We start from the raw sequence: 22,986 nt of genomic DNA, 5'->3' as shown, positions 1-22,986 counted from the left end.
AGGAATATGGAAGCCTGCACTGAGGAGCAGAACTCAACTCAATCCATTTGATGTACGGCGCTGCTGTTTTCAAATATACACCACAGCAAGTCTGCTCAGTTAATGAACAGCTCAGGTGCTTGGAGACAGCAGACGGGTCGCAGCAACGTCATTAAGACGCGCATTTAAACCCAGCGCCCTGGACTTGCAATACTTCGAAAAAAACGAAGGAAAAGTTAATGTTCGCATGTAAATAGGGGGTCTCATAAGACAGCAAAGACTCGAAAATAACAAAGAAAGAGAACTGTTTTAAAGCGTAAGTTGCACTCCTGTCTCAGTTTGAGGGAAAAGAAAACCCTCGCCAATGCCCGGCGCAGGTATTGTATAAGCCCTAAATAGAGGGCTGGCTACAGGGATATATGCAGGGCTTGAGGCTGCGTGAGTGTATACAGGATGAGGGTCTCACCATACTTGTTTTTTCTTGCTTTCTACGCTTTACAGAGCAGCAGTTCTCTTAAGAGGCCCGTAGAACTTCGCCTTTTCCTCAGATGTCTGGAAGCGACCATGACCGAACTTAGAAGAAGTATCAATGAATTTAAGATGGATATTTTCAAGAGCTCTTCTGGAAGTGCGAGGTACAAGGGTCTTCCTCATGGTAATAGGCCTCTTCTTAGAACCCACAATGCAGCCCTTGATCATGATGAAGTCGCTACGAACTTCGCCATAATGAGGGAAGCCACCCATAGGGGTAATTCTCTTCTCCGTCAGATCTGCATCTGTAGAGCCGTTTCTCGGGTCGCTTCCAACGCCGATTCTGTAGACTTTCTTGTTCATCTCTGTACGATGGAAGTATCCCTTCTGACCGTGGCGGGGCACTTGGAATTGAACACGAGCTGGATGCCAGGCTCCGATACATGCAACTTTTCTTAAACCTCTGTGGGTCTTGCGAGGCAGACGAGTCACACCGAAACGAGAAACAACACCCTTTACTCCGTGGCCCTTCGTTACTCCGATTACGTCCAACATCTCATCTTGTTCAAACACGGCGCTGATCGGGACAGGTGATTCAAACATCTTCGTCACGAAATCAACCTGAAATTCAATTCAAATAAACAACGCACATTTGCACAAAAATAAACTGCAATTCCAGGAAAAAATACGAAAAATACAAAGAGGGGAATACAGCAAAAAAAAGAAATACGAAGAAGAAAATACAAAAAAAAAGACAAAAAGAGGGAGAAAACAGAAAAAAGTAGAAAGAAACTCAAAAAAGAAAATCGAAATTCAACTGCGTCATCATGATTTGCATCACCAAACAAAGTCGAAGTAGATGCATATACACCCGAAGTCAGCATATTTTGCAGAATATTTTCTTACCTTTTCAGCAACACTTCCTCCGTTTACTTGAATTTCCATGATATGCGCCTTGCGAAGTCCAGTAGGGGTTTTGCTGGGTTGTGTGTGACAAATTGCACGAATAACTGAGCAATGTTGTTTAATAGTATCGATTTCTTCTTGCATTTTGTTATTTTCTGCATATTTCTTTGAATATCGAGTGAAAGCCTTCTTCTTGCTCTTATACCAATTCTTATAGAAACGTCTGCGGCATTCTTCACTCAAATGCCCAGCCCATACTGTTGAAAGCGCACGTAGACCTCGAGGAGTTTCAATATAACCGACAACACCGACGCAAACCATAGGCGGAGATTCTACGATGGTAACCGCCTCAACAACCTCCTTCTTGTGAAGCTCTGAAGAAAACAAACAAAAGAATAAATAGCAGGAATATGAGGGAAAGAACAAAGAAAAAAGACAGAAACCCGCAAGAAAAACACAGAAAAGTAAACTCTAAGAAACATGTATATAAAGAAAATCTGAATTGATACTTCCATGGTTTTTCTCAGGTTCAGCCCCGCATAAGCGAGTCAGATTTCTTCGAATAATGCAACAAATAAATAAATAAATAAATATTTATTTATTTATTGCATTAAATAAAGAAGAAACCAGTAGCCCAAGACTAGGAATATGGAAGCCTGCATTGAGGAGCAGAACTCAACTCAATCCATTTGATGTACGGCGCTGCTGTTTTCAAATATACACCACAGCAAATCTGCTCAGTTAATGAACAGCTCAGGTGCTTGGAGACAGCAGACGGGTCGCAGCAACGTCATAAAGACGCGCATTTAAACCCAGCGCCCGGGGGAAAAGCAAAAGAAAAGGAAGCTGTACAATACAGACATTAAGGAGGAAATCCTCTGCATGCGTTTATAAAGAAAAGCAAAAAAAAATATCAATCTGTAGAGTACAGATATCACAAAGACTATATTCTGCTGGCATTTATCGAGGTGTATGTCTTTAATACTGCAGCAGCAAGAGTAGCAGCAACAAACGCTACAAAGATAAGAATAAAGAATTAAAAGAATAAGAAAAGGAGATAAAAAGGAAAGAAATAACTTACTTGATCCTGGGCGCTCTACCTCGCGTACAATGTGCGTCATGCCGGCCTTATACCCCATGAAGGCAGTCAAATGGGGTGGCTTTGATGGGTCATCTTTAGGGAAAGCCTTTACTGCAAACAAATGAAAGAAAAAAGCATCAAAAGAAGAGGGTTAAACAGGTATTGATGGTGCTGCTGTAGCATATATATGATTATGAAAGTGTGTAGACGAACAACAGAAAGGAAGGAGGCAAACACAGGGGCTTTAACACCGTCATAGCCACTGTAAATACACGTAAATAGAGTTAAATTATATGGCTATTCATCTTCAATTCAAATACTTCTGTAGAAAAGAAACACAGAAAACCCCTCAACACCCCCTCTCCCATGCAGTGCTGCACATATATATTTCGTATGTTGCTGGGGCGTGTCCGGTCTTTCTAACACAACATATTGAAAGAAATAAGAGAGAAAAGCAAATAAATATAGAAGTAAAGCTTTAAAATATATAAAATAAACAAAATTAATTCAAGAAAAATCAGCTTTAATGCTCACCTTTACCCCTATGACGGCGGCACCGCTTCCTGGGGCAAAACCCGAGAGAGCCGTGGCGCGGCCTTTCGAATTTTCTATGCGACATTTTTAATGAAAAACAAAAAATGAAATTCACAAAAAACGACGCAAATATCCGCTGCCCCCTCCCCACACTCCTTTATATGCAGTGCGTGCAGCAGCAGCAGCAGCAGCAGCAGCCGCAGCAGCAGCAGGCGGCAGCAGCAGCATCGGCCCCCCACAGCCCCGGCGTTGCAGCGCTGCTGCTGCACCCATTGCATGCATGCGTGCGTTTGTGTTTTGTTTATGAAAAGAAAAAATAAAAACTTTGGAAGGACGGATATATATTTATTAACAGAAAGACATGCAGATTTGCTGTTTATATTATACACAAACATATCTTTTTAGAGCGAAGCAGCAGCACAGCAGTGTTGTTGTATGCTGCTGCTCCTCGGGTTTCTTATTGCATGCATTTAAACAAATATATACATTTGAAAGCTCTTCTTACCCGAAGGTTTCTGTCATTAGAATCATTTTTATACCTATGAGGGGCGAGTTGCAGATACACCGTGAAGTGTATATGCAGCTTCTTACCATAGTTACCTACAGTTTAATTGCTGTGCTTCTACTTGAAGACAGTCTTTTTACTGCTGCAAGCGAAGAAATAAGTGATTATTAACCGCCTCCTTCACTCATACATATATAAAAGGCTATTCTTCTTGCATGCTGCATGCGAGAGCGTCTACAGCTGCAGTAGAGACAAAGAATTTAGTTAATATATATAATATATATAATATATATTATATATAGGATCTCCATATTATACAAAAAATAGATAAAATAAAGTTTTATTAAAGGATTAATATATATGTTTATTTATTTATTATTTAGTATTTAAAAGAACAGAAAAAACCCATTAACATTTCTAAGCTAACGCCTGTGGGACTTCCTTCGAGTAATACGTTCAAAAGAAAGAAGAAGTTAGAGGGCTAACATAAACTCTGTTATGTTTTAGATATCTGCTGCATGCAGAGGCTTCTCTCATAATCCTTGTCGTAAAATTTATACGAATGTTTTTACTCCTCTTCTTCCTGCAGCAGGGTCTCTATCGGTTTGCAGACAAAGTCAAGGTGTGTAAATATATCTCTAACAACTGCATCACTCAGCAGCAAACCATCAGGGGCCTTCAGCAGCAAACGGCAGCTGACGTTGCTGCTGCTGCTGCTGTTGCTGTTGCTGCTGCTGCTGCTGGAGCCGCTGCGGTGTACGTCCAGCGCATGAAGAAGCCGCATTGCTTTTGCTGTTACTGCTGCTGCTGTGTCTCTCTCTGAAACCCTCAGCAGCCTCCCTTCTCCCTCTACTTCAGTTTTAAGCAGCTTGCAGATCTCTTCTCTCTCTGCATCTGCTGATAGCAAACTGCATGCAGCCCCAGAACTTCGATCAAAAACATAGGGAGATGCGCTGCTGAGGCTTTGGGCAAAGACTGAATTACTCGGGTGTACGTACAGCCGAATTGCTGCTACTTCAGGGTTACGCAGATATTCTGTTGCACCCCACAACACCGAAGGAAGCACTTGCTGCAGCAGCAGCAACACTGCGTCTCCGTCTCTGATAGATGTCGTTGTTTGTGCTGCTGGGGATTCTGCTGCTGCTGCTGCTGCTGCTGCTGAATGTTCTGCTGCCCAGCGGTTTGCAAATGCCGCGCTGCAGCGCAGCACTTCTTCCATCGTTGCTGCTGGCTGCAGCAGGAGCTGCAGAGCATTATCTGCTGCATCGGCTCGTGCAGCTGGTTCTGCAGAAGCAGCAGCAGCAGCAGCAGCAGCTGCTGCTGCTGCTGCTTTTGAAAGGGCAAAGAGATGCAGCAAATCAACACCATCGGAAGTGCGTAGGCCGAGCATCAGCATCTCTTGTATTCGGGTGTACGCCCACCTTGTGAAGTTTTTAATTATGGGCTGCAGTGTCTGTGTCTTTGCAGATAAAATTTTTGTTTGAGCGTCTTCTTCTCGAAGGAACGACTTATAAGAAGAAAAGCTGAAAAACAGACAAAAACATTTAAACCCTCAGCATGCATACTAAACGCTTAAAAGAATATATATATATATATATATATATATATCTATTTATATATATATATATATATTTTATATTTATATGTATACGCTATATAACAACAACACAAAATATAAACAATACATAATAAACAATAAAATTATCAGGCAACAGTACTCCCTATAAATATAAATAAATGAATAAATATATACATATATGTAGATAGATGCGTTATATATATATATATATATATGTACGTATATATATATATATATATAAAGACTTAAAGCTGCATCCGTCTGCGCTTACTTCGGTGGATTTGTTTGTCTTTGGCCTCTGAGAAAAGATGAAGCGCCCAGCCCAAAGCCAAACACAGTCCCGCAGCTCCAGTACATCTGCGAATGTATACACCTGCTGCTGCTGCTGCTGTTGCTGCTGTTGCTGCTGCTGTTGCTGCTGTTGCTGCTGGTGCCGTTCTCGTTGCTGTTGCTGCTGCTGCTGGTGCTGTTTTCGTTGTTGTTGCTGCTGCTGCTGTTGTCGCTGCTGTTGCTGCTGTTGCTGTTGCTGCTGCCGTTGTTGTTGCTGCTGCTGCTGCTGCCGTTGTTGCTGCTGCTGCTGGTATTGCTGGAGCGCTCCTGCTGCTCCTGCAGCGGTGCCTGGTCGGCTCTGTCTCTGCCTGAAACATCGCAGATGCCCAAATAAATGCAGAGCCAAGATGGTTTAGGGCTTAGGGTTTAGGGTTTAGGGTTTAGGGTTTAGCCTCAACAGGAGGCGCTTTATCTGTTTTTATGCCTCCACCAGCCCAACGCAAGATATTCAGGTGTATGTACAGCGATGCATGCATGCATGCATGCATGAGTGCATTTAAAACGAGTAAAGAATAAACCCTCTTCATTAAAATAATAATAAATCATTATATATACATATATATACATATATATATATGTATCAAACAACTCAGCTAGGTGTGTGCAGATTCTTTCTTAAGAAGCCCCTCTGTCTTCAGCTGCGCAGACACTGCAGCTCAGAGTGTATTCTCAGGTGTCTGCATAAAGAAGAAAGAAGAAGGGTTTTTTGTGCTGCAGCACCTGGGCTGTACGGGGACCTCAAGGCGAAAGAAGAGACTTCATAGTGCTCATACCCGCGCTGCTGCAGCAGCCTGCAACCAACACAGATGCTTCAGAAAGATATAAACAATCAATACTGCAGCATACATACACCCCAAATTTGCTGCTGCAGCAGATGCTGCACCACTCGCTGCGGCATCTGCTGCAGTATCTGCTGCGGAATCTATTGCACAATTCGCTGCAGCAGGTGCTGCAGCAGATGTTGCAGCAAATGCTGCAGCGGCTAACCTAGAGGCAGCACGGAGAGCAGCAGCTGAGGTGTCTGCATCAGGCAGCCCCTTTGGAGGCCTTCGGTAAAATCTCGAGCCTTCATCGAGCTGAAGCGCATGCAGCAAAGATACAGCAGCAGCAGCAATCCAATTTCCTGCCTGCTGCTGCTGCTGCCGTAGAAACCTCTCCTGGTACCGCTGCTGCTGCCGCTGCTACTGCTGCTGCTGCTGCAGCTGCTGCAGTTGCCCGTTCAACGCCTGCTGCTCCCGGGAGCAGCTGCCATTCTTGCTGCTGTTCCTCCATGAACTGAAGCAGTAGCAGCAACAGCAGCAGCAACAGCAGCAGCAACAGCAACAGCAGCAGCAGCAGCAGCAAAAGCAGCAGCAGCAGCAGCGGGAAGGGGCGGGGCCTGACCTGGAGTTCGTATAAAGATATATGCGCAACACGAAGCCGTGCCAGCAGCCGCAAGTCGCGCAGCAGCTGCTGAGGTGTCTGTACACTGAAAATTAAATCGACGGAGGTCTGGTGCAGCAAATTATTTTCTCGCAGCAAACGCAGCGCATGCAGACTGTCCCGACTGTGGCTAGGCGCCCTGCTTCTGCTGCTGCTGCTGTTGGTGCTGCTGCTGCTGCTGTTGCTGCTGTTGCTGCTGCTGTTGCTGCTGCTGCTGCTGTTGTTGCTGCTGCTGCTGCTGCTGCTGCTCATCATGTTTGCCGGATACCTGCCTAGGACTTTAAGTGTTGGCTCGTGCAGTGTCTGGACACCCAAAGAGAAGCGATTAACCCCCAAAGATAAGTAGGCCTGCAGCCGCTCTTCATCCAGCGTACCTGCAGCAGCAGCAGCAGCAGCAACAGCAACAAGAGCAACAGCAGAAGCTGACTGGCAGCTTGTCGCTCGCGCTGTCGAGCGGCAGCAGCAATTGCTGCTGCAAAAGCTTCCAGGATCTCTAACAGCAGCAGCAGTCAGCAGCATAAATCAAATGCTGCTTGAAGACAGATGCAGCAGCAACTGCTTCATCTTTACCTGGGTATATCTCTATTGACACCTCAGGCTGTTCTTTCTGCTGCTGCTGATGCTGATGTTGCTGTTGCTGTTGCTGCTGTTGCTGCTGTTGCTGCTGGTGCTGGTGCTGCTGCTGCTGCCGCTCCCACAAAGGCGTGCCTTCCTTTCGTTTCAGAGGGCGTTGCTGCAGTGCGTCACGCAGCTGCTGCTGCTGCAGCAGCAGCTGCTGCAGATCGGCCTCGAAGGTCTCAATTTGCTGCAGCAACTGCTGCAGCATCTTCGGTGGCATTAAGGAAGGAGTCCCCCCACCGAAATAAACAGAGCGCAGCAGCCGCTTGCCTCGTGCTGCTGCAGCTGCTGCAGCAGGCGCAGCTGCTGCAGCTGTTGGAGCAACAGCATATCTGCTGCTTGATCTGTTCACAGCTGATGGTGGAGACAAGGCTACCATCATTGCCTCCTGAATATCTTCTAGAAGCACAGATTCCTGCTGCTGCTGCTGCTGCGGCTCGCCGTGCTGTTGCTGCAGCAGCTGCTGCAGCTGCTGCACACGTTGTCTGTGCGGCTTCAAGAACGCTTCGAACACCGTCGTCATCTCCTGCTGCAGCAGCGGAAGATATGCTTCTGCTGCTGCTGCTGCTGCTGCTTTGCTGCTGTTAGGTAGCAGCACAATTGGAAACGCGCAAAAATGACAGCGACGCAGGCAAAAGGGCAGGTGTATGTACACCCCAAATTGGTGTTCATTCATAAAGTCTAGGCGGAAGTTGCTGCTGCACTGGATGTTGTTGTTGTTGCTGCTGCTGCTGCTGTTGTTGTTGCATGCGGTTATGGTGCTGCTGACGCTGCTCCTTGTGCTGCAGCTGCTGTCGCCTGCATCTGGCTGGGCCTGAAAACCACGCGGTTGCTGCTGCTGCAGCTGCTGCTTCTGATGCCGCTGCTGCTGCTGCTGCTGCTGCTGCACATAGTTCTGCTGAAGGGACCTATTAGGAGCCAGAAATGCACTCGCGGCTCTTGAATTATTTTCTCTTACCCGAAGAGCGGCAGTTGAGAGATAGCGATGCATGCGATCAGCAGCAAAAGCTGCTGCAGCTGCTGCAGGTGCTGCAGCGGCGCGCTGCATGCGTCTTGCCTGCTTCCTTTTCTGGCATTGTTGCTGCAGCACAAAGCAGCAACCTGGTGTATTAAATGGACATAACCCCGTCTTAAACCCCCAACGCTGCGAGTATAGAGAAGGGAGGCCCCTCAAGCAGGCGCCGCTGTTGTTTGCTGCAGCTGTTGTTTGCATCTGCACTGTCTTGACAGCAGCGGAGAAGATGAAACCCCAAGAAGAAATCAAAAACAGCATACAGCAGAGAGGCTTCTTCATAGCTAAGCAGAGCCTTGAGCATTAGCCAGCAGCAGCAGCAAAGAGAGGTAGAAGAGCAGCAAATTGCGCGAAGCAGAGGGTAAGACAAACCCCCGCTGCTCTCCTCTTAATACGCCCTATTTGCATTTATTTAATTGAAGTTCTGCAGCCCAGGGCTGCTCTAAACCAACGCATCTGTGCGTAAGAAAAGAAAAAGAAATGCATCGGCGGCGATTGAGACAGATTGCAGCGGGAAGAAAGAAGAAGTCTGAATTAAAATTAATAAAACAAAACAAATCTTCTTTGTTTTCTTTGGACCTTTAAAATAAACAAAGACCTCCAGAAAATATATTCGTGCAGAAACAACTACACTGATTTGCATCGAAATATGTATACAGAGGCCTGCGCTCCAATCTCAAGAAAAAATGTCTTTATTAATAAATCCCTCATTATATTATTATAAAACTCACAAAGAAAATATATTTAATTCAAAATTTTATATTTATTTCCTTATTTTATACCTGCATAAACGGCGATCGTTCAGCACCGCAATCGGCTTCGTCAGTGCGCCTGTCTGCGCTGAATTTTTTACATTTTTAGAGAAAAAAGGAAGGAATACGAATTTAAATTTGTTTATTTTAATTTAAATAATCAAATATATTCTCGGGAACTCGTTGATCTTAGTTTATTCAATTAAATTCTGCCTCTGCGACGGTGTTTACACATAGAGAAGTGTAGGAAACCCTAGCCAACGGAAACGAAGACGATGAAAATAAATTGAGGTAATATTGAGCCCTTTTTGAAGGTATTGATGAATAAAAAGCGTAAAATTAATTAATTAATTAATTATTAATTCATTTGCAAATTATTTTCTGATATTTTCCTCCACAACTGCGTTTTTATTGAACTCTTCATTCATCAGGAAGAAACATGCAGCCTTTGTTTTTTATAGAAGAAAACACACGCATATTTATTGGAATTGTTTAGAAATAAATGGATAATAAAGAATAAATTATTCATTAGAGCATTTAATAAAGAAATAAACAGCGAAATATAGAAGGAAACAAGAACAGCTGCCTCGCCGTCGTTCTGCCTGAGACAACAAGATATTTACATATTTATTCACTTATTTACAAACAGATAAATAAATATTTATTTCTGATTTCTTTTATCTTCTTTTGCTTCATTTTCTCTTTGTTTCTCCAACTCTTTAATCAAAGCATCGCGTCCCGCTAATTAATTATTAAACTAATTCGACGAAATATTACCCCTAGAAATATCTTCAAAATATATATTATATGTGCATATATACACATAACTACGTATATAAATACATATATTTAAATATATGTATATATATATATATATACATATATATATGTACATAACAGCAAGAACAGACAACGAAGAAACAAAAACATAAACAGAAGCATATGCAATTAAATTTACAGAGTATTTTTCTTTCTTGTTGCTTTCCTTGTGCAGCCTCGCTAATTAAAACTATAAAATTATATATAATATTATGTCTGGTAGCAGAGATAGCTGCAGCAAATCCAAAAGGCGTAGTGACAGACCAAAGAAATCAAAAGAAACAAAAAGCCCACAGACTGTCCATGTCGCTGCTGCTGGTGCTGCGGCGGCTGCTTCTGCAGCCTGTGCCGCTGCAGGTGCTGCTGCTGCTGCTCAGAGCAGCTGCAGCCAGCCCCGTTGCAACAATTGCAGTCGCGGCTACGAGGGCAGCAGCAGCAACAGCTGCAGCTGCTGCTGCTGCTGCTGCTGCTGCTCTTGCAGCAGCATCCAGCAGTAACTTTTGCTGCACATGCTAAGAAAGGCGCCACAGCTGCCTCAGGTTTGACTATCGGCAAGCCTTCAAACCCTAAACCCTAAACCCTCGAAACATCAAGAAACCTCAACACTAGGGTTTAGGGTTTAGTAAGGCCTCCCATAACCCCTGCTTGCGCCTCCGCGGCCTCTATAGATAGGCCTGAAGCCGCCTCCCCCTCTGCCTCTGAAGACAAATACATAAACCCTAAACCCTAAACCCTAAGACCCCAAACCCTAAACCCTAAATCCTAGGTCTGAATCCTGGTTGGACACTTAAACCCTAAACCCTTGCCGGAAAGGCAGGCGCGAGCCCAAACTTAACCTAAGGCTGCAGGGCCAAGTACAACTGCGGGTTAGGGTTTAGGGTTTAGGGTTTAGAAAGGGTTTAGGGTTTGAAGCCCTGACCTCCCTCTAAAAGGCAGAGCGCCTCGAGGCCTCCACACGCCGCCTCTGCCGCGGGACATTCCTGGAATATTCTTTCGCTTCGAAACCACCTGCACATACACCCCAAACCCTAAACCCTAAACCCTAAACCCTAAACCCTAAACCCTAAACCCTAAACCCTAGACATCAAACCCTCGATGAAGTTGCTGCAAACGCACCTTTATTTGCCGGTCTTTCAAAGTGGAATCCGACAGCAGCACTGCGTGCTGCGCAGCAATTTCAGACCCGAACTCAATGTAAGCATATCCTGCAGCAGCAGCAGCAGCAGCAACAGCAATTGCCGAACACCCCACACACTCCCGTACAAGCAGCAGCAGCAGCATTCGCAGCAGCAGCGAATGCAACGCCCAAGCAGCAACAAAGGCATCCCGGCAAGGGAAGCAACAGCAGCAAAATGCAGCAACAGGAGCAAAGGGCAGCAGCAGCAGCATCATCATGCAGCGGCATCCACGAGAGCATCAGCGCCATCTCTCAGCAGCAGCAGCTCTTAGCAGCCATGGCCGCTAAGAACAGCAGCAGCAGCAGCAGCAGCAGCAGCAGATTCTTACCCTTTGGGTGTCCTGTGAATTTGTCTACCATGATAGTAATTCTGTTTATCGGCCCGCAGCCTTTAAAATGCTCCTGAAGATCAGCAGGCGTTGCAGAGTAATCCACCTGCAAGCAGCAGCAGCAGCAGCAGCAGCAGCAGCAGCAGCAACAGCAGCAGCAGCACACGCGAAAGAACTTCAGCAACTGCAAATCCAACGACGAAGTGCAGATATCAGACAGCAGAATGTGCAGCATACGCAACATAAATCTAATCAGAAGGCAGCAGCAGCAGCAACAGTTGCTGCTGCTGCTGCTGCTGCTGTTACTGCTGCTGCAGAAGCCTTACATTTCCTACGTATACAGAACGTTTGTCTGCATCATTTGCAGCAGCTTGTGCTGCAGCAGCTGCTGCGCTGTCTGCTGCTGCGCCTTCCCCTGGCTGCAGCAGCGACCCGAACTCAGCATCTTCTTGCAAATCCTAGAGCAGCAACAGCAGCAGCAGCAGCAGCACAAGTTTGTAAACCCTAAACCCTCAACTGTCACGCATTTCAGCTAAACGCTCACGAAGGGTTTAGGGTTTAGGGTTTAGGGTTTGCTCTCACTTGCAGCTTCTGCAGCTCCGCCCATTCCTGGTCGAAACCCGAAACCACCGCCTCTGCGCACAAACCCTAAACCCTAAACCCTAAACCCTAAACCCTCAGCCCACCCACCGCATGCACCCATCAATACAACAGGCGCAGCAGCGGCAACACCAGCACCAACCACTGCAGCAGCAACAGCAGCAGCAGCAGCAGAGGGATACCTGAATTTTTGCTGTCTGCTGAGACAGGATCGGACTTCTGGGCAGGGGGAGAAGTTACTGCTGCTGCTGCTGCAGCTGGTGCTGCTGCTGGGGTTGCTGCTGCTGCTGGTGCAGCTGCTGTTGCTGCTGGTGCGGGTGCTGCTGCCGCTGGTGCTGGCGCAGGTGCTGCTGCTGCTGGCGATGCTGAGGCAGGCGCAGCAGCAGCTGGTGCTGCTGCTGCTGCAGCCGGTGCTGGAGCTGCTGCTGCTGCTGCTGATTCCATCCTTATATGCTGCTGCTGCTGCTGTTGCTGCCGCTGCGTTTGCCTATTCAGTCTATATCTGCCTCCAGCAGCAATTTTTGCTGCTACTGCTCGGTGCTGCGGTGGCGAAGACGTGTCCTGCTGCAGCAGCTGCTGCTGTTGCTGCTGCTGCTGGCGTTGCTGCTATAGCTGCTGCTGTTGCTGCTGCTACAGCTGTTCTGTTTGCTGCTGATTGAAGCAGCAGTTGGCCTTTCAGATGAATTGAACGCCCCAACTCCTAAACGGGGTTGAAGGGGGAGGGGCAGCAGCGCATGCAGCAGCAAACCCTAAACCCCAAACCCTAAACCCTAAACCCTACACCCTCAGCGGCACCACAGAAGCATACACTTTATGCGTCAGACAGCAGCAATTAGTTTTTGTTGCTGCACAAAAAGAATTGGGGGGAGCGAAATGCTGAAATCTTTGGAGCAGCAGCAGCAGCCGCAGCAGCAGCAGCAGCAGCAGCCGCTGCTGCTGCTGCTGTTGCAGTTGCTGCTGCTGCTGCTGCGGCGACGTTCCAGGCTCCGAGCAGCTTAACAGCAGCAGCAGCAGCAGCAGCGGCGGCGATCTTCTTCGTCTATTATTTGGATTTTCTTTTGTTTCCGAAGTTATAAGTTAAAAGGTGCTGCTGTTGTTGCTGTTGCTGCTGCTAGTTGTCTATACACTTGGCAGCAGCAGGGGGCCAGCAGCAGCAGCAAACCAGCAGTGACCCTGATCGCAGGAGTTGCTGCTACTGCTGCTGCTCCTGCTGCTGCTGCTCTTCTTCAAGCTTCACGTAGCAGCAGTAACAGTAGCTGCAGCAGCCCAGGGCGACCTCAGAAAGCAGAGGCAGCTGCTGCGCCGTGTGCAGCAGCAGCCGCAGCAGCAGCAACAACAGCAGCAACAGCCGGCGCAGGAGTTGGAGCGGTAGAAATAGCGGAAGCAAAGGCTTCAGTGGCCGCCTTTCTTCTTTATTAACCCTCGAAAGGGTGGTGTGTATACGCTGCTGCTGTTGCTGCTGCTGCTGCTGCTGTTGCACCGTAGAAGCACCGACTTGGGCGACGAACGCAGCAGCAACAGCAGCAGCAGCAGCAGCAGCGCGGGGGGAACCATTTACAGCAGAAGGCACGCGACATGGCGCAGCAGCAGCTGCAGCAGCAGCTGCAGCAGCAGCTGCAGCCGGAGAGTCAGCAGCAGGGATCGGAGCGGGGGTTGACAGCGATGCTGCTGCAACAGCAGCAGCAGCAGCAGCAGCTTCTGTCTCCGCAGAGCGGTTTTGCTTCTCCTGTAACCCCTTCACAAAAGCCCTCAAGCGACTGTAGCGAAGAAGATGACTCTCTGCCTTCTGCTGCTGCAGCAGCAGCAGCTGCTGCTGTCTTTGCTGCTGCTGCTGCCTGCGTTGCCTGCAACTGCCAACCAGATAGCAGCAGCAGCAGCAGCAGCAAGTGCTCCTGCAGCTGTCATGTGAAGGCAGAAGTACGCCTGCCCTTTGGAGCAGAGACCGTAGAGGAGGCTTTGGAAGCTGCAGCAGCAGCTGCTGCTGCAGCCCAGCAGCAGCGGCTGCAGCAGCTGCAGAAGCATCAGCAGTACCATCCGCAGCAGCAGCAGCAGCAGCAGCAGCAAATGCTGCTGCTCGCTTCAACTCCAAATGATGCCCTATCTTGGGAAGAGGAAGAGGCCCTGGTGGATGCAGTCTGTCAGCTGCAGCAGCAGAAGCGGCTGCAGCAGCTGCTGCTGCAGCAGCAGCAGCAGGATCTCTCTGCTGCAGCGCAGCAGGTGCTGCTGCAGATCTTGAGAAGAAGAATTGCTCGTGCTGCTCCTCTTCATCGGGTGCTGCCGCTATGCCTGCAGTTTTCCATCATCAGAGACCCGCAGGTAAACCCTAAACCCTAAACCCTAAACCCTAAACCCTAATTCTGAAAAGGTCCCTGAACCTGACTGCACGTTGCTGCTGCGAACGCGCTGTATCTGCTGTGGAGAGACATGTTGCTGTTGCTGTTGCTTCTTTGCTGCTGCTGCTGCTGCTGCTGCTGTTGCTGTTGTGCTGCTGCAGCTGCAGCTCCGCTTCGTCCGCGAAGTTCTGCAGCAGATGCCGCTGCAGCAGCACCTTCCTCCTGCTGTTTACATCCAGCGGCTTCTCAAGTGTCTGTACACCGCAGCTGAGTTGCTGCAGCTGCCCCTCACTGACGCATTCTGTGACGCCGTATTCGCGTAAACCCTAAACCCTAAACCCTAAACCCTAACACTTCCGCATACCCTACCCAGGCAGCAAACCCTAAACCCTAAACCCTAAACACTAATATTCTACTCGGGCAAACCCCTTGAACGCAAAACAAAACCTTTAAACTTCAAGGGTACAGGGTTCAGCGCACCCAGCCATAGGGCCTAGGGTTTAGGGTTTAGGGTTTAGGGTTTAGGGTTTGCGATCAGGCTGATGAAGCGGGAAGACGCTTCACATTATTCATATTTATCTTTTCAAATCTTAGACAGACCAGCGGAGCAGTACGTCACCTGCAGAGTGCACGTAAGCCTCCAAACCCTAAACCCTAAACCCTAAACCCTCGGCAGCCACCGACATTGAGGTCGGCACATTCATTGCTGCACTTCAGCTGGTGCTGCTCTTGCAGCAGCAGCAACAGCTGCTGCTGCTGCTGCATGCGTGCGTGTGTTGGTGAGGGGGAAGTTTCTGTTTTCTCGTTGCACGAATCTGTTGCTGTTGCTGCTGCTGCTGCTGCTGCTGCTGTTGCTGCTGCTGCTGCTGCTGCTGCTGCTGCTCGTCGGCTCTGTGTTGCTTATAGGACTGCGTTCGTGGACGGCTGGCCTTCACTTGGGCGAATATCTTGCGATGTATGGGCACCAGCTTGCTGCTGCTTGCTGCTGCGCGTCTCTGGGGAGCAGCAGGAGCAGCACGAACCTCGTCAGCAACAAGAGTTGCAGCAGCACGGACAGCAGCAGCAGCAGAAGCGAAGCACCACCAGCACTCGATGCTGCTGCACCTGCTGCGCCTTGGCTTGCTGACCTCCTGGCAAGCATCGATCGGCAGCAGCAGCAGCAGCAGCAGCAGCAAGAACAAGGAGAGGACGAAGACGAGCTGTCAGAGCAGCAGCAAGACTTCAGCAGCAGCATGAGTCTCAGCGGCAGCAGCAGCAGCGGGCGCAGCAATGTGTGCAGCAGCTGCAGCAGCTGCAGCAGCTGCAGCAGCAAAGACAGGGTTTCAATATTAGAGATAGGGTGCGGCATAGGATCTACTGCAGCAACTGCAGCACAACGGATAGAAGACCTGAAGCTGTATGCAGCAACAGATAAAACCCCGTGTATAGCAGCAAACTGCAGCAGCAATCTTAGTCTCAATGGCGTGTATGTATATCCGGAGGCAGCCTTAGCAGTTGCTGCTACGGCTGCTGCTGCTGCTGCAGCAGATAGCAACACAGATGAAGACGAACAGCAAGACCTACAAGAAACCACCCCGTGCAACACCAGCAGCAGCAGCAGCAGCAGCAGCAACAGCAGCAGCTACGGGGCCGTTTGTACTGTCGGGTGTCTCGATCTCACCAGCGTAGCAGCAGATGCGCCGCAGATCTCAGCTCAAGGTCTTGCTATACTGCAGCAGCAGCAGCAACGGAAGCAGCAGGGCATCAACAGCAGCAGCAGCCCCGGGGAGAGCAGCAGCAAGCCGTGCAGCAACTGCAGCAGCAGGGGGGTTCCTGCTGTATTTCAATTCATTGCTGCTGCAGATCTGCTGTTTGATTTAAGTTTAAACGTCGCTCTAGCAGATGCCCTTAAGTTTCTTCTGGCATGCGGCGACTTGCAGCAGCAGCAGCAGCAACAGCAACAGCAGCAGCAGCAGCAGCAGCAGCCGCGGAGACTTTGCGTGCTGGCGTCAACTGTGAGGGACCCAACAACCCGAAGCCACTTCCTGGGGCTACTTGCTGATCGTGGCTTGGCCTGCTATCAGGTGCTGCTGCTGCTGCTGCTGCTGCTGCTGCCGTTGCTGCTGCTGTTGCTGCTGCTGTTGCTGCTGCTGTGGGGCGCAGGGCGAATCATGGCGTTGCTGCTGCAGCTATTGTTGTCCGTAGGGTGTTTTCTGCTGCTGCTCGTTGTGTTGTTGCTGTCATACGTGCTGTTGCTGCATCTTCTGCTGCTGCTGCTGCATCTTCTGCTGCTGCTGCTGCTGCTGCTTGTGCTGCAGGACACTCGACCGGTGAAGGGGTTTTTGGCGTACGAGAGGAAAGCGGTTACGATTGACCTCATATACTCGGTGGCCTGAGGGTTTAGGGTTTAGGGTTTAGGGTTTAGAGCCCTATATGTAGTGGCTTCTAGCCCTCAGGCCGCTTAAAGCCAACCCTAAACCGCAAATTAGGGTTTAGGGTTTAGGAGAAGGATAGCAGCCGTCGGTTGCCCTTTCTGCTGCTGCTGCAAGGCTTTGGGCTGCTCTTGTTGCAGCAGTAGCAGCAGCCGCAGCAGCAGCCGCTAGTACCCACCGCGACGCAGCAGGACGCAGCTTTTATTGAAGAGTGAGAATGCACTCTTCTGTAAGGGTTTAGGGTTTAGGGTTTAGGGCTTTGAGAGGCGTCTGCTGCTGACGCAGCAGTAGGCAGTTGTTGCTGCAGGACATGAGGTTTAGGGTTTACGCTTTAGGGTTTGCTTTGCTGTTGCTGCTGCAAGCATTTTAGGGTTTGCGCTGTAGCTACTGCAGCAAGAGTTTAGGGTTTGCTCTCTATGGGGTGCTGCGAGGGTTTAGGGTTTAGGGTTTAGACTGAGGGTTTTGCTGGAAGGGGTTGGAGCAGAGATGCGTCGCTTGTCATTCTAGGCTTTTAGCTCCTATGAAGCGGTGTTGCTCTCGATGGTTTAGGGTTTAGGGTTTAGGGTTTAGGGTTTAGGGCCTGTGGGGAGGTGACCCTGGTGGTTCTGTCTGCTGGTTGTTATGCAGTTGCTGAGCTTGAAGAGGCAGCCCTTTATCTTATTATTAATTTAGAAGGAAGAAGCAGTAAAATTTCAAACTCTATTACTCTGCTGCTGCTGTTGCTGTTGTAGTTGCTGCTGCTGCTGCTGCTGCTGCTTAGGGCTTGCTGCACCTGCGCTGCTGTTAGCTGAAGTTCGTCGCTCTTTGGAAATCTCCCCTCTTCCTCCAAATTTAAAATATATTTGAGGCATTTTGGGGGTTGTGTCTGTGTCCCGCGCCTAAAGATTAGTGTACATACACTGCAGCAGCAGCAGCTGCAGCAGCAGCTGCAGCAGCAGCAGCTAGGGGAGAGCAGCAACAGCCAGCAGCAGCAAGATAGACCAGTTCGATGCTTTACCCTTGTTATATAGAGAGCAAGCAGCAACAGTAGAAGCAAATGGCTTGATAGGTCTCTCCCTGTAGCTGATCAGGTTCTGCTGCAGCTGCTGCTGTTTCTGCTGCTGCTGCTGCTGCAGTTGCTGCTGCTCATGCTGCTGCTGCAATCAAGGTTGAAGTCCCGTTTCTGTTGCTCCTATATCCAATACTGCAGCGCCATCTGCCGCTGCTGGCGTTATTGTTGCTGCTGTTGCTGCTGCTGCTGCCTTTGCTGCTGCTATGTTGCTGTTGTTGCTGTTGCAGTAGCTGCTTCGTTTGCTCTTCCTGTTGCAGCTGCTTGCATCTTGCTGCTGCTTCTGTAAATTGGACTGTTGTCTCTGACGCCTCTCTGCTCCTCGAGGGAGCCGCTACCTCCTGAACCCTAAACCCTAAACCCTAAACCCTAAACCCTTTTTCTGAAAATGCCGGGGAGAACCCCAAAGGGGAAGACGCGAGGGAAGCGGCCAGCAGCAAAACCCTCAGCAAAAAAAACTAAAGAGGGTTTTGTTGCAGCTCTAGGTCATGCTGCTGCTTTAGGAGCCTGGAGGCCGTTGCCGCTGCAGCAGCAAATCGATGCTTTTGCTGCTGCTGTTGCTGCGGGGCCTAATGGTAGGGGCGTCCTCAGCAGCGGGAAGTTAGCAGCACCTGCCACCTTCTTCGTACCTTCAAGAAGTGCTGCAGCAGCAGCAGCAGCAAAGGCTGCCGCTGAAGCAGCAAAAGCAGAAGCTGCTGCTGCTGCAGCAAGCGCAGAAACTGCCCCTGCAGCAGCAACAGCAGCAGCAACATATGAGAAGCAACAGCAAAGAAGCGCTACAGGAAACCAGCAGAGTGATGCTGCTACGACGGCGGAGAGAAAAGCTGCTGTTGCTGCCGTGAGCATTGACCCTTCCGCAGCAGCAGCTGCAGCAACAGCAGCAGCACCAGCAACAGCAACAGCAACAGCAGCAGCAGCACCTGATGCTGAACTGCGCGGAGGTTGTTTACAAGTTAATGCGAAGTTCAGTGCCATGGTAGAGACCCTCAACAACTTGAAGCAAAAGATCAATGAACAAGCTAGCAGCAGCAGCAGCAGCAGCATCGAGGGGACCGATGCAGCAGCTGCAAGCGAGCGTCAAGTGTATGTTGAGCTGCAACGGTTGCTGCTGCTGCTGCAGCAACCCAATGCGCCGAGCAGCCAAGCGCGGCAGCTTGAAGATGTTTATAGATGGTATAAGAAATTCTGCTGTCCCCAGGAGGACCAGCAGCAGCAGCAGCAGCAACAGCAGCAGCAACAGCAGCAGCAGCAAGAAGCATCCCTGTTGTCGAGAGGCTCTCCTTTAGAGCCCACAAATATACCCCTGCCTGGTTCTGCCTTTTGGAAGCAGCAGCTGCTGCTGCTGCAGCAAGAGGAAGAGGAGCAAGATGAAGAAGATGAGGAGGAGTACGGGGAGCAAGAAGATCAGCAGCAAGACCTGCAGCAGCAGCAGCAGCAACAGCAACAGCAGCAGCAGCAGCAGCAGCAGCAGGAGCAGGAAGGAGACAACCCCTTTTATGATTATATTATGTCGCACATGCCCGTATGCACTGCAGCAGACAAACTCCGCCTCTACAGAATGAAGCTCCTCTTCAGGCCTGCCCCGTCAAAGCAGCAGCAGCAGCACCCAGAGAGCAGCAGCAGCAGCAGCAGCAGCAACAGCAGCAACTTTTTTGATTATCAAATTCCTAGCGGCAACACCCCATGGGGCCTTGTGCTGCCCCAGGGGGAGAATGAAGAAGAAGAGACACCCGAACCACCAACGAGGCCCCTTCAGTTTCAATTTCAGGGTACGAAGGCCATAACCCTAAACCCTAAACCCTAAACCTTAAACCCTAAACCCTTAACCTTAAGGCAGCGGTGGTATGTCTCTAGTTTGCACTGTATTATTCTTTCTTTCAACAGAGTGGGAGATGAAGTGAAGCGGCTTCTAAACCCTAAACTCTAAACCCTAAACCCTAAACCCTAAACCCTAAATAAAATCTTTTCTTACTAGAGCAACTAGCAAAGCAAACAGACGCACAAGCAGCATAAAATAATCATACACCCTGCAAAGTTTACGACTGATAGTTTAATGTTTAGTATTTAAAGTTTAGGGTTTAGGGTTTAGGGTTTAGGGTTAAATCTCGGCTGGATGGCCGAGTGGTCTAAGGCGCTGCGTTCAGGCCGCAGTCCTCGCGGGCGTGGGTTCGAATCCCACTTCAGTCATCTTTAATATTTATATTAAATTAATATTTTAATGTTTGTCTTTTAATTTTAATTGTTTTTATTTTTTAATTTTATGTTTTTAATGCATTTTTATCATAATACACCCAATATTTACACTTCAGAACGAAACAAGCAAAACGCAGCCAACACTGTGGGGCGCATCTCCCGACCACCGTTCTCTTTAGGACTTAGGGTTTAGGGTTTAGGGTTTTAGATTTAGTGCTAAGGGTTTGGGGTTTAGGGTTTAGGGTTTAGGGTTTAGGGTTTGCGAATGGGTGGCACTTCACTATTGCTGGGCTCAGTACAATGGCTGGCTTGCTAGTTAGAATTCAGGCTGCAGACCAGGGTTTAGGGTCTAGGGTTTAGGGTTTAGGGTTTGAATATAGGGTTTTTCGCCATCTTAAATAGCTGCTCGCCTGTGCGCTGCACCTCTGAGAACCCGGCGACCCACGTTACTCCGAGGGTTTAGGGTTTAGGGTTTAGGGTTTAGGATTTAAGGTGTGTGCTTGTAGGATACCCTTCCTCCGACCGCCGCTCTCTTGTGGAGGCGCAGCTCCATCAGCGGTGGTTTGCTGCTCGACAGGCCGAGCAGGCTGCAGCAGAGTGCGGCCACAAACCCTAAACCCTAAACCCTAAAGCTCTAAAACCTGCAACTCTGCCAGCGATGGTTTGCTGCTCGCCAGCGGGTGCATGCAGCAGCAGAGGGCAACCAGAAACCCTAAACCCTAGCCCGTAGCGGTAGCGTTCTTGTAGGGTGTAAGGTACAGGGTTTAGGGTTTAGGGTTTAGGGTTTAGGGTTTATGACGTAGGAGAGAAGCTGAGAGGAGGGAACGCTTAGTGGCTTGGCAGGCTCATCGTGACGCCATTGCACGCCAGGTTGAGGAGTACTTGAAAACCCTAAACCCTAAACCCTAGCCCTAACCCTAGACACTCGGAAAGGATGGGGGCCGAGGGTCGAGGGACTAGGGTTTAGGGTTTGGCTCGAAGCCCTAAACCCTAAACCCTAACCCTAATCCTGTAGCTATACCTTCTCAGCCTTCGCTTCTTTCTGGCGGCACCCTGAAGTGGGTACTGACAACCCCTAAACCCCCACGCAAACCCTAAACCCTAAACCCTAATCCCTTGATGCCTGCAGGGCAACGAGATCCATTTGGACCCCAGCCGAGACTACGAAGTACGTCTTGAGGGTTCACTGCCAAGGGTTTAGGGTTTAGGGTTTAGGGTTTGAAGTCGTAGACGCCGTGGCCTTCAGCAGCCCCTCTGCAAAGACAAAAAGAGTGCTATCACCGTTGCTGCCTCTCTCGTTGCCGCTTCTGCTGCTGTTGCTGCTGCTGCTGCTGTTGCTGCTGCTGCTGCTGCTGCAGGAAGCAGCGAGATGACTGGAAGCTGCGGTGCCGATCGATGCAGCAGCGGCACACCGTCGCTACGTGCAGCCCTGGGGTTTCGCCTCGGCTGCAGCGAAGAGCAGCAGCAGAAGCCGATGAGGGCTGCAGCAATGAGGAGCAGCAGCAGCAGCAGCAAGAGCTATACGAAGACGAAGACGAAGAGGAAGAGCAGCAGCAGCAGCAGCAGCAACATCAGCAGAGGCATCACACAGTTGCTGCTGCAGGAGCCTCAACTGCCACCTTGCATGCGATCAAATCTGGCGTGAGCTCAACTTCTACCGTTTGGGATATAGGGTTTAGGGTTTAGGGTTTGGGGTTTAGGATTTAGGGCCTAGGAAGGGTTTAGGGTTTAGAGTTTAGGGTCTAGGGTTTAGAGTATCGGATTGGGGTTTGAGGGTTTAGGGGTTGAGGCGTTCTAAGAAACCTGCCTGATACCTGTTCCGGCCGAGGGGAGCCTGCTGCTGGCTAGGGTTTAGGGTTTAGGGTTTAGGGTTTAGGGTTTGGGCAGTTAAGACTTAGGACGGGGGTTTGCAGATGTTTTTGTGGGGGTTAGAGGAATCTTGATGACGGCAGTGGAGAAGCAGCAACAGCAGCAGCAACAGCAGCAGCAGCAGCAGTTATCTCATTTGATCCAGACGCCACAGCCACTGCAGCGTCTCGTCGTAGAATAGCTGCGGCGGAGAGAGGCAAGTCTCTTGTCGCTGCTGCTGCTGCTGTTGTTGTTGCTGCTGCTGCTGTTGTTGCTGCTGCTGCTGCAGTTGTTGCTTGTGTTGTTGCTACTAACGCCCCTTGCGTCCATGCATATTTTACTGTTGCTGTTGCTGCTGCCGTTGCTGTTGTTGTTGCTGCTGCTGCTGTTGCTGCTGCCTCAGACTGCCCCACTGCAATGTCGGCGTCAGTGCTGCAGCAGCCGAGCGTGTTTGCTGCTGTTGCTGCCTATCGACAGCAGCAGCAGCAGCAGCTGCTGCTGCTGCGGCAAAAGAAGATGAAAAAGAAGGGAAAAGCAGCAGCAGCAGCAAAGACACCCCAGGCTAAGGGCAAGGCTGCAGCAACAAAGAAGTGAGACTGAAGCTGCAGCTGTGCTGCACTTACTCTGGCTTTAGTTATGGGCACTGCAGCAGCAGCAGCAGCAGCAGCAAAAGCAGCAGCAAAAGTATGAAGGGCTATGCTAATGTGTATATCTGCTGTGTGCGTCTGCTGTTGTACGGCTTCTCAAAGGGGGGACTCTAACCAACAGCAGCAGCAGCAGCAGCAGCAGCAGCAGCAGCAACCGCTGCTGCTGCCCCCACTGCCGTTTCGTTTGGCTGATCCAGCAGAGGCAGCAAAGCCCAACCCCAAGAAGAGAAAGACACAGACGAAGAAAAAATAAGACGAACATACCTCCTGCAGTAACTGCTGCTGCAGCAAGTGCTGCTGCTGCTGTTGCTGCTGCTGCTGTAGCAAGTGCTGCTGCTGCAGGTACTCGTGCTGTCACGGCAGCGGCGAGTGCAGCAACTAGGGCTGCATGA

General features: G+C 49.5%; 5 protein-coding genes across 5 annotated transcripts; 2 read left to right on the top strand and 3 right to left on the bottom strand.

The window, feature by feature from the left end:
• Positions 1-474: 474 nt before the first annotated feature.
• On the bottom strand, positions 475-3,056 carry EAH_00005900 (60S ribosomal protein L3, putative; the record flags this gene model as incomplete). Its single annotated transcript, XM_013396395.1, has 4 exons — positions 475-1,071; positions 1,357-1,730; positions 2,438-2,548; positions 2,972-3,056. 4 exons carry the CDS (start codon positions 3,054-3,056, stop codon positions 475-477), a joined length of 1,167 nt encoding a protein of 388 aa, XP_013251849.1.
• A 988-nt stretch (positions 3,057-4,044) lies between these two features.
• Positions 4,045-8,719, bottom strand: EAH_00005890 (radical SAM domain containing protein, putative; the record flags this gene model as incomplete). The annotated part of the gene is made up of 5 exons (XM_013396394.1): positions 4,045-4,999; positions 5,301-5,693; positions 6,232-6,461; positions 6,769-7,181; positions 7,378-8,719. The coding sequence occupies 5 exons, from the start codon at positions 8,717-8,719 to the stop codon at positions 4,045-4,047; spliced, it is 3,333 nt and encodes a 1,110-aa protein (XP_013251848.1).
• A 1,908-nt stretch (positions 8,720-10,627) lies between these two features.
• EAH_00005880 (RNA-binding protein, putative) lies at positions 10,628-12,558 on the bottom strand (the record flags this gene model as incomplete). Its single annotated transcript, XM_013396393.1, has 7 exons — positions 10,628-10,706; positions 10,928-11,016; positions 11,125-11,213; positions 11,515-11,620; positions 11,841-11,972; positions 12,097-12,149; positions 12,297-12,558. 7 exons carry the CDS (start codon positions 12,556-12,558, stop codon positions 10,628-10,630), a joined length of 810 nt encoding a protein of 269 aa, XP_013251847.1.
• Positions 12,559-13,689: 1,131 nt separating this feature from the next.
• EAH_00005870 (hypothetical protein, conserved) lies at positions 13,690-16,822 on the top strand (the record flags this gene model as incomplete). Its single annotated transcript, XM_013396392.1, has 5 exons — positions 13,690-14,430; positions 14,609-14,766; positions 14,986-15,079; positions 15,416-16,510; positions 16,745-16,822. The coding sequence occupies 5 exons, from the start codon at positions 13,690-13,692 to the stop codon at positions 16,820-16,822; spliced, it is 2,166 nt and encodes a 721-aa protein (XP_013251846.1).
• A 1,472-nt stretch (positions 16,823-18,294) lies between these two features.
• On the top strand, positions 18,295-22,541 carry EAH_00005860 (hypothetical protein, conserved; the record flags this gene model as incomplete). Its single annotated transcript, XM_013396391.1, has 7 exons — positions 18,295-19,675; positions 20,003-20,068; positions 20,606-20,660; positions 20,903-20,977; positions 21,458-21,740; positions 21,987-22,026; positions 22,351-22,541. The coding sequence occupies 7 exons, from the start codon at positions 18,295-18,297 to the stop codon at positions 22,539-22,541; spliced, it is 2,091 nt and encodes a 696-aa protein (XP_013251845.1).
• Positions 22,542-22,986: the final 445 nt, after the last annotated feature.

This window comes from Eimeria acervulina, genomic scaffold, assembly GCF_000499425.1.
Source record: "Eimeria acervulina Houghton genomic scaffold, Eah_scaff24, whole genome shotgun sequence".
Classification (NCBI taxonomy): Eukaryota; Apicomplexa; class Conoidasida; order Eucoccidiorida; family Eimeriidae; genus Eimeria; species Eimeria acervulina.
The sequence above is the reverse complement of the archived record's forward strand: the minus strand, read 5'-3'. Positions and strand labels throughout refer to the sequence as shown.